The 13,769-nt window shown below is 48.4% G+C and overlaps 1 protein-coding gene across 5 annotated transcripts in view; it reads right to left on the bottom strand.

The window, feature by feature from the left end:
• The window catches only part of fat1a (FAT atypical cadherin 1a), a 95,197-nt gene continuing 81,428 nt past the window's right edge, over positions 1-13,769 (bottom strand). For 2 of the 5 annotated variants that reach the window (XM_086157460.1, XM_086157464.1), the window contains 12 exons: positions 12,775-12,972; positions 10,912-11,511; positions 10,609-10,837; positions 10,396-10,527; positions 10,151-10,308; positions 8,002-8,470; positions 7,307-7,460; positions 7,104-7,214; positions 6,392-7,032; positions 4,970-5,107; positions 3,404-3,439; positions 1-1,601 (listed from right to left, as the gene is read on the bottom strand). In XM_086157460.1, coding sequence (XP_086013586.1) covers positions 922-1,601; positions 3,404-3,439; positions 4,970-5,107; positions 6,392-7,032; positions 7,104-7,214; positions 7,307-7,460; positions 8,002-8,470; positions 10,151-10,308; positions 10,396-10,527; positions 10,609-10,837; positions 10,912-11,511; positions 12,775-12,972 — 3,546 coding nt within the window. In that variant the 3' untranslated portion in view covers positions 1-921. Of the gene's footprint in view, positions 1,602-3,403; positions 3,440-4,697; positions 4,767-4,969; positions 5,108-6,391; positions 7,033-7,103; positions 7,215-7,306; positions 7,461-8,001; positions 8,471-10,150; positions 10,309-10,395; positions 10,528-10,608; positions 10,838-10,911; positions 11,512-12,774; positions 12,973-13,769 lie in introns of all 5 variants that reach the window. The other 3 variants (XR_015106980.1, XM_086157461.1, XM_086157462.1) reach the window with 3 other exon arrangements.

Below are 13,769 nucleotides of genomic sequence, written 5' to 3'. Positions count from 1 at the left end.
TATTTTTTAGGAATAATTTATTGCCAGTAGGAAAGCGTGAGCTTGTGGCAGTATTCAATAAAAACCTTAACAAGACCGTAGCATCGCTCACACACACACAGACACCTGAGAAAGTCACGTGTCCGCGGATAACTCTGCACTATAAATATATTGGGTCCCGTTTTCTCGGTGGAAAAATAAAGGAGGTTCCAAAGTCAAAATTTACAAATTAAAAAAAAAAACAAAAAAAAAAACAACACATGAATATGCAGTCGTTCATTGAACACCCTTTTTTTTTTTTTTTTTTGAAATGAGGAGACAATAAACTTTACGGATACACTGTGTCTGGAAAAGCCGCGCTCTTCTCTCGCTCTCTCTTTTGTGTTTTTTTTTTTTTTTAATTTCATTTTTTTTCTTTGAATGTAAGCACAGTAAGGCCGACGATGTCACACCATTTAACTCTCTGTCGAAAACAAACAAAAAAAAAAAAAAAGCATTAGAATATCTACAAAACCTAGGAAACTTTGAAATCAAAACTGTACATTTTAAATTTACATTGAAAACGATGACTCGTATAAAAAAATCCGACTTGGGTTTTATTGATAGAAACGGATACGGTTGTGAAATATTCATTTTCTTTTCTTTTTTTTTTTTTTCCTCTCAATATCATGACATTTTCTTTTTGTTTTACATTGAAATGCTGATCCTTCAGATCCTGTGTTTTAACGACGACGGGCACGTAAAACAATGGCACGATGGATCTCCGCAGCCGAGCGACCCCCCCCCCCCTCCCCCAGCGTCTCGATCATGTGTGTGTGTGTGTGTGTGTGTGTGTTTGCATGTGTGTGTGTTTGGTGTGGACAAATACTGTGCGTGTCAGGGTGACGGGTGACGGGTGACGGTGTAACCGTGGGGTTCAGGCACTTTTGTTTGGATCCAGTGTCAGACTTCAGTGTGCTGTTGGGAGTCCAGCGCCGGGATGGCGAGCCGCTCGAAGTGGCCCTCATCGCCGCTGTCGTAGTCGCTTATCATCACCTCGGACTCCTCGCAGCACGCTGACATGTCCGAGCAGGAGGCTGTGGATGTGTACAGAGACATGGACATGTTGTCCAACGCTGAGGAGTCAAAGTCCCGACTACAACCCAAGGGGAAGCCCCCTCTATAGCCGCCGGCGCCCAGGGTGGAAGCTGGCGTGGTGGCGGCGGAAGTAGAGGTCGCGCCTTGGCCCTCCGTTTCGCCGCCGTCGCTGGGATAGGAGTGCTGCGGCAGGTACTGGTTAAAGCCGTAGAGCTGAGGCAAGGCCGGGCGCTGGCGGACGCCGCCCGGGCTGCCGGGGCCGCTCGCGTCCGGGTCCAAGTCTCTTCCCAGGGGCCGAAGCGTGTCGCAGTGGTCGGCGTACTCGGGCAAAGGCGGCGGGGGCAGGTCGTCGTTGGAGGGGAAGTCCTCCGGCGGCGGAGGGAAGTCGCTCTCGATGTCGAAGCCGCCGGGATAGTAATCGGTGTCGATGGCGCTCGGGTCGCTGTACAACGGGGCGGGCGACTCCACAACCTCATACTGTGGAATCTCCTGGATTCCAGGAAGTTGAACACTTGGCATCCAATCAGATGTGTCCCAGTGATATCCTGTTCCGCGTGGAAAGAGCACAAACACCCGCATGAGAAACCACCGCGAGCGTTCTTCGCGGCGCATGCGGTTATCCGGTTAAATCCACCACGTTAATGTTAAGAACCCACGCCATGCACAAACACTTTCGCTAACGCACACTTGACGACACCGACACTGCAGACACAGCTGTCCTCAAACGTGGACGTTTTGGGGATCTCCCTTGTCGTATATCGTCACAGTCCAGGGGCCGTTTTTACACCTGGCATTAAAATGAAGGACGCGGCTGAATAAATTGCGCCGCGAAGCCTCACGACGGACGTAAAATAGATCCCGGGCCCGATTACTCGCGTCCACGTGGAAACACGTGGGCTTTTGTGCAAAACTATAGCATCATCCGCGCCATGCGGAGAAGCCCGGAGGGATATCATAAACGATCCGAGGATTATTTTTTCCTCTCTTCTAATCTGTGTTGCCGGATCTAAGCGATCACATGACGCGTGAATCAACATCTTGGAACAATAAGAACCGTGTTGGATTCACAATTTTCTCCCTCCGGTTGCAGACTTGGCCACGCCGCTTGCAAAACCCGGAGGAGAAGGACAACCTTCGTCCCCAGAGACGTCCGAATCCTCGATGCCCAACAACCCTGCGAACCCCTCAATGCCACGCCTTCATTAATACCATTATATTTTATTATAAAAATGCAGAGCGATATTTGCACAATTTTTGTAATTTATATATATATATATATATATATATATATACACAGGACTGTCTCAGAAAATTAGAATATTGTGATGAAGTTCTTTATCTTCTGTAATGCAATTAAAAAAAAATATATATATATTTTTTCATGATATTCTAATATTTTGAGATAGGATTTTTGAGTTCTTAAGATGTAAGCCATAATCAGCAATATTATAATAATAAAAGGCTTGCAATATTTCAGTTGATTTGTAATGAATCCAGAATGTATGACATTTTTGTTTTTGTAATTGCATTACAGAAGATAAAGAACTTTATCACAATATTCTAATTTTCTGACACGGTCCTGTAATTCTCTTTTTTTCTTTCTAATTTTATTTATTATTTATTTTATAAAATTTTATTTTATTTACTCCTGATGTTCATATGTTCGCAACTGCTGCTGCCCCATGTGCACCGCACAATAATATTTTTTTTCTGATTTTGATACTTTTAAAATAAAACTTTGCTTGTTTAAAAAACTCAACAGGATCCGCGACGGACAATAACGGGACAGGTTTTAATATCCGCTCCATGTGTGTCTTACATCCGTGTGTGTGTGTCGCCTGTAATTAATGCATGATGTCGCGGGTAAGATAAGTAAATATTGAACGCTTACAAATTACGAACATTATAAAAACGGCTACGGTCACATGTGCAGCATGTGGACACACACACACACACAAACACACACACGCGGATCTTAATGCCAGGTGTGAACGATTTTGAAAAGCAGTGACTGCAGACTGGGTGACACACACACACACACACACACACACACACACTTACACACACACATAGTTACCGAGCAATTTTGGATCACGATGCTGGGATTAACAGGGATTGGGATGTCACAGCATCAAAAGCATGCAGGGAGTGTTTTTTTTAGGGTGATAAATAATCTCGGGAGAAGCAGACGTGACGCCTTACGGGACCGGCGGTGCTTTTAAACACTCCCGTCACGCCGGCTTTCACTTCCGGGTTAGTGGCGGTTACACGTTAAAAGGGTGGTGGGATCTGGGACGCCGGTGAACACCAGGCAGACAAAAAGACGTAAAAACAACAAAAAAGTCACCTCTTGGGTTCTTGAGATCATGAGCCAAAAAAGACTCTTAACACCAGACGGAGGAGAAAAGAGAGAGAGAAGAAGTCACGTTAGAACCTGAGGGGGAGAGGAAGACCCGCCAAGACCGCCGCCGGATTCTGGACGCGGTGACGTGGACGGGTCAGTTTGTGAATTCCTGCCATTTTCTTAGACAGACCGGGAGGATTTTTTTTTTTTTCCCTTCGCCGATCGGGTTTGTCGGTGTAAGATAATGGCAGCTGGACGGGGCGACACGGCACATTCCCAACACCAATGACAGAAACGCGCTCACAGATGCAGGTTGATGGACGAGCGCCTCCTCGGGATTACGATGGAGGCTCGCGGGCGGGTAAAAGATACCCGGCGTTGATTCACATGCTTTTGGAGATAATATGAAAACACACAAACCCATATGGGGCGAGCAACTCATCTGTGCGGACGCTCCATTTCTGTTTTTTGTTGGGTTTATTTTATTTTTTTTTTTTATGGCCGGGCACAAGACAATGGTAGTAGGCGACACAGCGGGAAGGTGGGGGTCTGGTTTGGTTTGTGCAGGATAACACACGACCACAACATTCTGAGCGATGCTACGGGGGAGCGAGGGGTTGCCGTTGATGGTACAGATGGAGGAATAAGTGAAATTCCCCCCGGAGATATAAATGCATTTCCAACCCTCACACAGACACTGCCTGTGTGCGCGTTTAGAAAACAAAACAAGAGGAAATGAGGAAATACTAATGGCCTGTTTAGAGAAAAAAAAATGTCCCACTTCCACTCACATTTGGAGTTTATTGTAATTTTGGATGAAACACAATGACGATTTTAATGACTTCTGAGTGGGGCCGCTGTCATAATATCCCAGGAATGAGTGAGGTTTATAATTACGGTGGGAAAAATGAACAAGAAGGAGGAGGCTGGGGGTGGAGGATGACAGAACAAATGATGTTATACCCTTGGGAGGCATCCCTTGATGTTTGCTTTAAACATCCATTTGTGGCTACATGTTCAAGAAATAAAAAGACAAACAAACAAACAAAAAAAAAAAAAAAGAGGAGAGTCATGCTTGTAAATAAATGAGAGAAAAAGAAAACGAGCTTTCAGATGCCGTCGGCCTCCTTTGAAATAAAAAAAAAACAAAACCGAACACAGGTTAAACGAAAAAAAAAAAAGAACGAAAAAGAGGGTCACAATGCTTTGTTTATAATCCCGGGAGAATTCCCACGGTTTACGGAGGGGGCGGGCGGGATCGTTTCTGTCTGCGCCGAAACGCCACGGTAGGACTTACAGGCTCGAACCCTCCCCCCTACTTAAAACCTTGTTCTGGATCTGTGGACTGATTTGATCCATATGGGAGCTGAAGCCCCGCAGCAGGAAGAGAGAGAAAAAGAACACGTGACCCGACGGGCCAATCATACTCATCCATGCAGAGAAAGTGTTAGCATAGCAACCGACGGTTAGAAACCCTGCAAGGTGATTAGAGAGAGAATCAACAGTTTATACGGGGAAAGTATGATTGTGCAGAAAGTAATGGAGGGAAGGCGGCGAATAGCGGCGTACCGTTGTCGTCACATGACTCTGACTGGAAGGAGCTGAGGGACTGGACCTCCGACATGCTGCCCCTGGTGTTGTAGGGGTGGCAGGCGCTGTCCTCCGCGGGCTTCTTGGTCAGGCACGGGTCCATGTCCACCACTTTAGCTGGAAAAAGCGAAATTCCGCATCGGTTAGTCCGGCGTAGGGTTCGAGACGGCGTCTTCCCTCGTCTCAAAGTGTAAATAACATCTGACTTGACTTGGATCATGTGCCGCGATGCTGAAAAAAATAATCTCCATTTCATCCGATTTCACCGAGCACCTGCTCCCTGCAATGAACGGGGAAAGATAAAATGTAATTATGCTCAAATTTATGGATTTGTTGAACCGGTTATGGCTTTGAAATATCACATCGTGGTGAGTTCATCCCAATGTCTCCACAGGAACTCTATAATCTGACGGGTCCATAATGCAAAAGGAAAGGATGAATGGAAGGATGCCCTATTCTGTTGTTATCATTTTTACAATGATTATTATTATATTATAATAATCTATTATTATGATGATTATTATATAATCATCATCATAATAATAATAATAATTATTATTATTATTACTGTTATAATTATTATTATTGTTGTTGTTGTTGTTGTTGTTGTTGTTGTTGTTGTCATTATTATTATTATCATTACTATTATTATTATTATTACTACAGCTATTATTATCATTATTTCCGCTATTTTTATTATTACTGTCATTATTATTATAAATATTAATATTATTACTGTCATCATTATCATTACTATTATTATTATTATTATTATTATTAGTGTGCTATCTAGTTAGCTTTAGTTAGGGAGTGAGCTAACCTAATGAAATCGGGTTGAGTTTCTTGCAGCAATGGTTAGCGCCTTGCTCTGTCACTATCAGTGCACAAGTGTGTGTGTGTGCGCGTGTGTGTGTGTGTGTGTGTGTGTGTGTGTGTGTGTGTGTGTGTGTGTGAATGGGAGAATGCAATCTAGTTTAAAGAAAAAAAACTGCGAGAAACTGCAAACTGATGGAAGCATTCTATAAGTTCAGACCATTGAACATTGTTTTTTTTGTTTCAAGTATTTTTTTTTATAATTTAATGTATAGTTATGTTTGAAACCTGTGGCCTTAATGTGTTTTCAAGGAAACCTGCAGCTCAGGGCTGCAATGACAAGGAATTAACCAACGATAATTATAACAATCAGCTATCGGCAATCGAATTTCTTTGAAATCGCACTTTTCTTTTCCTTCACTGTCGAGGCAATAAAACAATTAAAATCACTGGAAACGAGTGCGTGGATCGCAATGGGACAAAGGGGGTTCCGTACCTTCATCATTCGCTTTATCCGACTATAACCAGTAATTATTGTTTTTTCCGGCGTAGTAAAGCACCAGAAAGTAGAGACGGAGGAACACTCACTGTCATAATCATAGTCCCAGTTGGGCTTCTGGATGGAGTCGCTGTCTGAGACTGAATTGGAAGGAGGCGGCGGGGGAAGGTTGGGTGCGACGCTGCAGACGGCCACGGTCTTGCGGTGTCCGTGCACAGAGTCTGGGTTGAAGGTGCTGAACTCCGGATGCTCCGGGATGGCGGAGCCCTCAAAGGAATTCCGGTCCAAGTTGTTGCGGGAGTCGCTCGGGATGCTGGGGGTGTACGAGATGGGCCTCACCGGGACCTGAGGCGGGATGTCTGAGTAGATGTTTTTGTTGAATTTAGCATCAAAATAAGGTCTCTGGAGGAAAGAGTGAGGCACGCCGGAGTTGCCGGGGTGCTTGTTGCCGTCGCTCTTGGACTTGCTGCGGCAGGCCTTTTTTCGGATGATGACGAAGAGCAGCACGAGGATGAAGATGCTGGATACGAAAACCACGATGCCGATCACTTCCTCCAAGCCGATGTTCCAGGAGGTGGAGACGAACTCGTTGCGGACCTCGGAGCGCTGATCGCACGTCGGGCCGATGAAACCCAGGGAGCAGTTGCACTTGTAAGATCCGTAGGTGTTCTGGCACTGGCCGCCGTTGGCGCAGGGGTTCTTGATGCACTCGTCAACGTCACTCAAGCACCTGGACATTCACGGAAACGGTCAACGAAGGCTCAAATTTTAAAAACCGGTACGAAGCCAGAACAGGCGTACCTGTCTCCCTGGAAGCCGGCTTCGCACTCACACACCGGACCGTCCAGACTGTCGATACACTTGCCGCTGTTCTTGCAGGGGTTGTCTCTGCAGTACGGACCCAACTGGCACCTGAATTCGGGTTTTACCAAAGCACCCACGTGAATTTCCAAATATTTCGGTTGCTTGGCTACTTCCGGACAGATAAATCGGTATTGTCGTACCTTTGTCCCGAGTACTGGCCTCTGCACTGGCAGTAGAAGTCGTCGGCTCGAGGTACGCAGGTTCCCCCGTACAGACAAGGATTGGAGGCACAAGGGCTGATACCAATCTCACAGTGGGTGCCCATGAAAGACGCAGGACACTTGCAGAAGTAGCCTGTGGAATACAGATGGGAAAAGCCTGAGCAGATGTTTCTCAGATCAGATACGAAAAGCCGGCGGACGCGAGCGGCCTAAAGGACCGGAGACAGAAGAGCGGGCAAAAGAACAACTCCGCGACTTCTGGTTGAGATTTCGAACACAAAGCAGACGTGTCTCGAGAACACTTAGAAGACGAGTTTAATTTAATCAAGCCGAGGCGTTAAAACACGACGTATCCTGCAGATGTTTCGCGGGGAACGGCGAGGGATTATCCCCCTCCGAACCGCCGGCAGCTGCTGAGCGTCGAACAGCTGCACGAGTGTCGAGTTCGCATTAACAAACAGCGCTGATGGCAAACAACATCGGCGGAGCAGATCGGGCTACGGTTCTGACTAAACCATGATGAAATACTCGCACATGACGCGGAGCGAGTTTTAAACCCCGGGCCTCGCGGATCATCCCTTACACCTGAATCACCCATCGGAAACCGGGGAAAGCCTCCGGGCAACCGAGTCTGGTCGACCCGGATTTGCGAAGAAGGTGATGACGTTGCGTACCTCCGTGCGGCAGGGAGGTGCAGATCCCGCCGTTGTTGCAGGGGTTGCTGGAACAGCTTTCCACGGCCGCGAGCGCGCAGCCCGGAGCCACGTCCACGATGTCCTCCAGGACCGCGTGGGCTCGGCGGGCCTTTGTGTTGAGAGGCAGCTCTTGCCCGTTCAAGGTGATGGCCTCCATGCAGCCGCGGAGCCCGTTGGTGACGGGCAGGTTGCGTCCGTGGCGAGCGGAGGCGTGCTGGCGGACGTGGCCGCCGAAGTAAATGCTGTTGTCGAGGTTGAGGGTGCGCAGGGTTCCGGGCGCCGTGCCCGAGGCGGCGTGCACTTGGTCCAGCACCAGCTTGGCGTAGTTGCCATCCACCTCCAGGTAGACGGTATGCCACTCGCCGTCGTTCACCGGGGCGCTGTGGACCGACACCAGGCCGGGGCCGCTGCCGCAGTCGAACTTGTACTGAAGGCGCCCGTTAACGATCTGGTAAAAGAAAAAGAAAGAAAGCTCAAAACCAGTGTTCTCCCGGGAAACATCTTTTCCTTTTTTTTTTTTTTATTATTTTTATACAGTACCAGCAAAGTGATCGGGTGACTTCATGACATAATAAGTTTGACTCATGTCAAACTACAACCCTGTCTTAATTCAAACAACGCTTAGAGCTTGACGCCATCTGAGCTTATCTCAAAGCTAGCCAAACATTGCCCGCTAACATCACCTAACACAAAAGAAGCGCGCGATATTCCAGGCAAAGCGGTGTTTGCGTAGTTTCCCACTCAGCATAAGCTACCGCTCTGGTCCCCAGTTAGCTTTGCAGCTAGACTCAATCATATGAGGCACAACAGAAAACTAGCGCAACATTTTCCTAGCAAAGCAGCGATTGCACGTTTGCCCACTCACCATAAGCTAGCTTGGAGCCCCGCCTAGCTTAACAGCGCAAACAATCACTCATGTCAAACTACAACCCTGTCTTAATTCAAACAATGCTTAGAGCTTGACGCCATCTGAGCTTATCTCAAAGCTAGCCAAACATTGCCCGCTAACATCACATAACACAAAAGAAGCGCGCGATATTCCAGGCAAAGCGGTGTTTGCGTAGTTTCCCATTCAGCATAAGCTACCGCTCTGGTCCCCAGTTAGCTTTGCAGCACCGAGACTCAATCATATGAGACCCAACAGAAAACTAGCGCGACATTTTCCTAGCAAAGCAGCGATTGCACGTTTGCCCACTCACCATAAGCTAGCTTGGAGCCCCGCTTAGCTTAACGGCGCAAACAATCACTCATGTCAAACTACAACCCTGTCCTAACTGCGATTACTTTGTATCCATGGGTCATGCTAAGCTAATTAGCAGAAAGCGAGGTCATACATTTTCAGGGTGAGATCGCCGTAGAGGCTGATAAGCTGTTTTCGACATAAATGTAAGATGTCGTTGCCCTTTTGATGGAAGCTAGGTTGAGCTTCCTCCACATCATGAAATAATGCCACCGTTGTGGACTCGTTTTAAAAGCAGTGTTTGCCTCCTTCTTCATCACGGCCTCATTAGGGACCCGAAACTACTCCGCCGAGGCGGTTCGGCGCTCAGGTGAATATATATTTATACAGAAGGCCTTCCAGGTGTGTGAATGTGAATCTACTGCTCCACTTTACTGGAAACCGCTCGGCTCTTATTTCACAATGAAATATTCATTTACTTCCCCGAATAGAAAGAGGACATTAATTAGATATTCGCCTTCGTCGTGCCGTTTTGACGGCCGAGCGGCGCCCGTGAAACCGCACGGGATTCTCGGCCGCGGGTCTGATCATGCAGACGACAGCATACCAGACGGTCTGAGAGGAATGCGTGGAAAACTGCTTTCGGTTTCCCTCCCAGGATGAAAATAGCTCTTGTGTGCGATTTTTTTCAACCCGGTGCCACATTCCCATGGTCCCCCATGCGAGCGGGGCTTTAAATGGCCTTCTGGACAATCGGGCACGGAGGGCGACGCGTCTTACGCGAGAATGCGAGATTCTAATTAAAAGATGCAATACAAGTCTTGCCCCAGCCCAGAGGAAGGTCTAGTCTTATTATGATAAATATTGTCTTAGTTAAATGCGGCTCGAGTTTCACATTCGTAAAGGTACCGCTTTCTTTTTCCAGCTTCTCGGGGATTGTCCACAAACCTCGAGGATGCTGTAGTCGGTCCCCTTGGCGAACATCACGGTGGCGTGGCTGGAGAAGGTCCTGAGCCTCAGGGACAACTTCATCAACTCCTTGTTCTCGTTCTCCATCAGATGGTATTTCACGTAGCCGCTGCCGCTGAACGTCAGCGAGTGGCCGTCTGAAACCCAAAAATATCGGAGGGGGACATTGCAGATGTGCGACGTAGTCTTCGCGACGGCCTCGAACCGACGGTCGCCGGTCTCACCAGAGCATTTGCCCCTCTTGCCTTCCGGACACACACAGCTGTACACCGTCTCCGAGGGATCCGCCACGCACTCCATGCCCTCCGGACAGGGGTTGTTCTCACACAGGTTGTTCAGCGCCGGGCAACTGCCACCTGAGGACACCGAAGCACGAAAAGCTCAGCGGGATTCTTTTCCAAACGGCCGCCGGTGTGTCCGACGTGTCCGACGTCTACCTTCGCACTGGCAGGTGGCGGTCCGCTGGTGCCGCGGGGTGACGAAGCTGATGCGAGCCGTGCTGTAGGTGGACATGGACATGGACATCTTGTCCAGGGTGACCACTTCGTCGCAGAAGCGCAGCGGGCAGTCCAGGCCGGCGCACAGCTTCTGCACCACCCGGACGATGCGGACGCCGGTCATGTCTTCGATCACGGCGGCGGAAGAATTCAGCTTCCGGAAAACGACCTGAGAAGACGAACGTACGGATGAATACGGAACGGCGCTTTCGCGACCGACGATGGACGCGGGGACGGGGTTACCTCTTGAGACTGATACGGGCTTCCGGATCTTTCCAAAGCCAGCAGGACGTCCAGGTCTCCTTGCTCGGTGGGCTGCAGGCTCACCAGCTGAACTTCGCTCCTCCTCACGCCGGCGATATTTCTCAGCGCCCGCTGGAAGTTGCGCCAGTAGTCCCCGATGAACTCTTCGGGGGCGATGTTGGCGAAGCGCACCGCGATGGAGTTGTCGAGGGCCTGACGGGTGGCCTGCCTGACGTGCACGTTGACGTCGGCGGCCGTGGTGAAGCGTCCGTCGGTCACCGTCACATTGAGCGGGTAGTGGCCCACGTCCAGAGGCCGGAGGGCGATGACTTTACCGTCGGAGGCCGAAACCGAGAACAGGGCGCCGCTCTCGTCCGAAGGGGACGCCGCCGAAGACGGCGCCAGGCTGTAGGTGAGCGTGTCGTAGACGTCCTGGTCCGTGGCGTGGATCTTGCCCAGGACCCCGCCGGCGTACTCGTCGGCCGCGGTGGAGACGAAGACGTCCAGCGGGAGGATGGCCGGAGGGTAGACGCTCTCCTCGATCACGCGGATCCGGATAAAAGCGGTGGAGGAGAGCTGGGGTTTGCCGCTGTCTGACACCTGCCGACGAGAAGGGAGGAGCTGAAGCCTGAAAGAAGCGCTGATCTGCACGGGCTACTTTGGAACAGCAGGGGGCAATCAAACCCTTTCACTGGAAACATCTCAGCCGTCGGGTCGAATCGTGCACCTTCACACGGGGACGTCGTTTTCCGCACGTTTCCGACTTTGCAAAGTAACTTCCAACGGCCCTGATCTCGGCTTGAGAAGCACTACGAGCCAAATAAGACGCGCGGTTCTGCTATCCCATAACTTCATCCGTCTGTCCGGCCGCTTATCCCGGCTGTCACCTTGCGAAAGGCGGGGTTCACCCAGGACTGGTCGTCTGTCAATCGTATACAGTGATCCCTCGCTATAACGCGGTTTACGTTTCACGGTTTCGCATCGTGCATTGTGTTCTGCATTCCGATTGGCTAAAAAGTCACTCCGCTTCTTCTCTACCTGTGCGTCAATAACGTCGCGGTTTAATACGTACGTAAAACAGCTTGCCAAATTTACATGACGTACGTGCAAATTCTCTTGCGATTTTGAGTTTCTCTAAAACCCATAATGTTGACAAAGCGCTCTGGACCGACAAAAGCACCTGCGGCAGGAAGGTGCTATCTATCGCAGGTAAAGTTAAACTTCGGACATGCTAAGGGAAGGTAAAAGCTATGCGGCTGTAGGTCGGCATTACGGGATTAATGAATCTTCGGTTTGTTCCATAAAGAAGGAAGAAAAAAACATCAGGACGACAGCACCAATACGTTTTAATAAGGATGTATAATAATTGTAAAAAAAAATAAGGGTTTCTACTTCACGGATTTTGCCTTCTTTTTGGAACGTAACCCCTGCGAAAAACAAGGGTTTACTGTATAGACAAACGACAATTCAATCATTCATTCGGGGCCATTTTCCCAAATTTTTTCAGTTAACCTGCACGGAACGGACGCCTTGTCGGAATCGAACCAGGGTTCCCTCGCGCTAACCATCGCGCTGGTTTAAATTTATCTTCCCTAATCAACCATGAGCGGTTGGGATTCCGTCTCGCGGCCAGGCTTTCGGCGACTTGCTCAAAAACACTCAAGAGGAGTCGGGAATCGAACCGGGAACGTTGGGTTGCAAGGACGATCGCTCTCTAAACAAACAGCGGCTAATAGAGAGCTTGACAGTGAAGCGTTACGGAGAGATAAAAAGAGGGAGGACGGATAGATCGGCTTGCCGAGACCTGATGGTTAAATCAATACAACCTTCCCCCGCCGCCCCTCCCTCGGCTCTGTGACTCACCTGGGCTTGGAGAACGTAATGTTCTTTGGTCGTCCGATCCAGCGGCCCCGCAGCCACCAGGGCTCCCTGCTGATTGATGTGGAAAGCGTCGCCCTTGTTCCCGTCCACGATGGCGAAGGTGAAAGGCGGCCCGTTGTGGGAGGCGTCGCGATCGCTCACGACCAGCTGGAGGACGCCGGTGCCTTTGGGTCGGTTCTCCTGCCGGAAACGCCGGAGGCGTGTTTTTTTTAGATCGATTGAGACAAGGAGCCGCGAAACAAAGGTTTCCGCGCGAGTCGAGGCGTGCTCCTGCAGGACTTTGCTGATGTCGGGGGAAAAAAAACGCTGACGCTCGCAGAAGTTAAACACGAATTAAAGCGTTTTGGAAAAATAACACTGATTTCCAGATTGTAAGCCGCTACTTTTTTCCACACACTGAAACAACGATGCGGCTAATTTATGGATTTTTTGGCGAATGAGCTTCACGACGCCTAAATATTTAGCCGCGTGACATCGGAGCCATGAAATTACGGTGACATTCTGAGGCCGTTCGGAAAAAAAACATTTCCGGTACATATTTGTGGATGTTTCCGGTGTGAATTTAGTTAAAACTTAAAAAAAAAAACAAAAAAACGAAAAATGTTTCATTGTAAATATCTCATGTACACATATATTTATTTAACTTTTTTTTTTTCTTTCGCCGGTGCAGCTTATATTCAGGTGAGCTCAATGATCCAAAAATTTGAGAAATAAAATAAATAATTACATTAAAATAATAAGAATTACATGAAAAAATTGTAAAGCGATATCATGAATATCATGAGTATAAAATATTATTGGAAGATACAAATAATTAGGTAACTTCTTGAAAAACTTGCTAATAGCCTTGACTATGTGAATTTTGATCAAGAAATTTTCGAAAATGTGAATTTTGTGCGAATAAAGCAATGTAGCCGTTTAACAGCTGCTGATCGCTGATCATGTGTGTGTTTCATGCGTTCGCCTAAATCCGCAAA

The sequence above is a fragment of the Fistularia commersonii genome, chromosome 12, assembly GCF_037954325.1.
Source record: "Fistularia commersonii isolate RoL2024-O1a breed Wild chromosome 12, RoL_Fcom_v1.0, whole genome shotgun sequence".
NCBI classification, from domain to species: domain Eukaryota; kingdom Metazoa; phylum Chordata; class Actinopteri; order Syngnathiformes; family Fistulariidae; genus Fistularia; species Fistularia commersonii.
The sequence above is the reverse complement of the archived record's forward strand: the minus strand, read 5'-3'. Positions and strand labels throughout refer to the sequence as shown.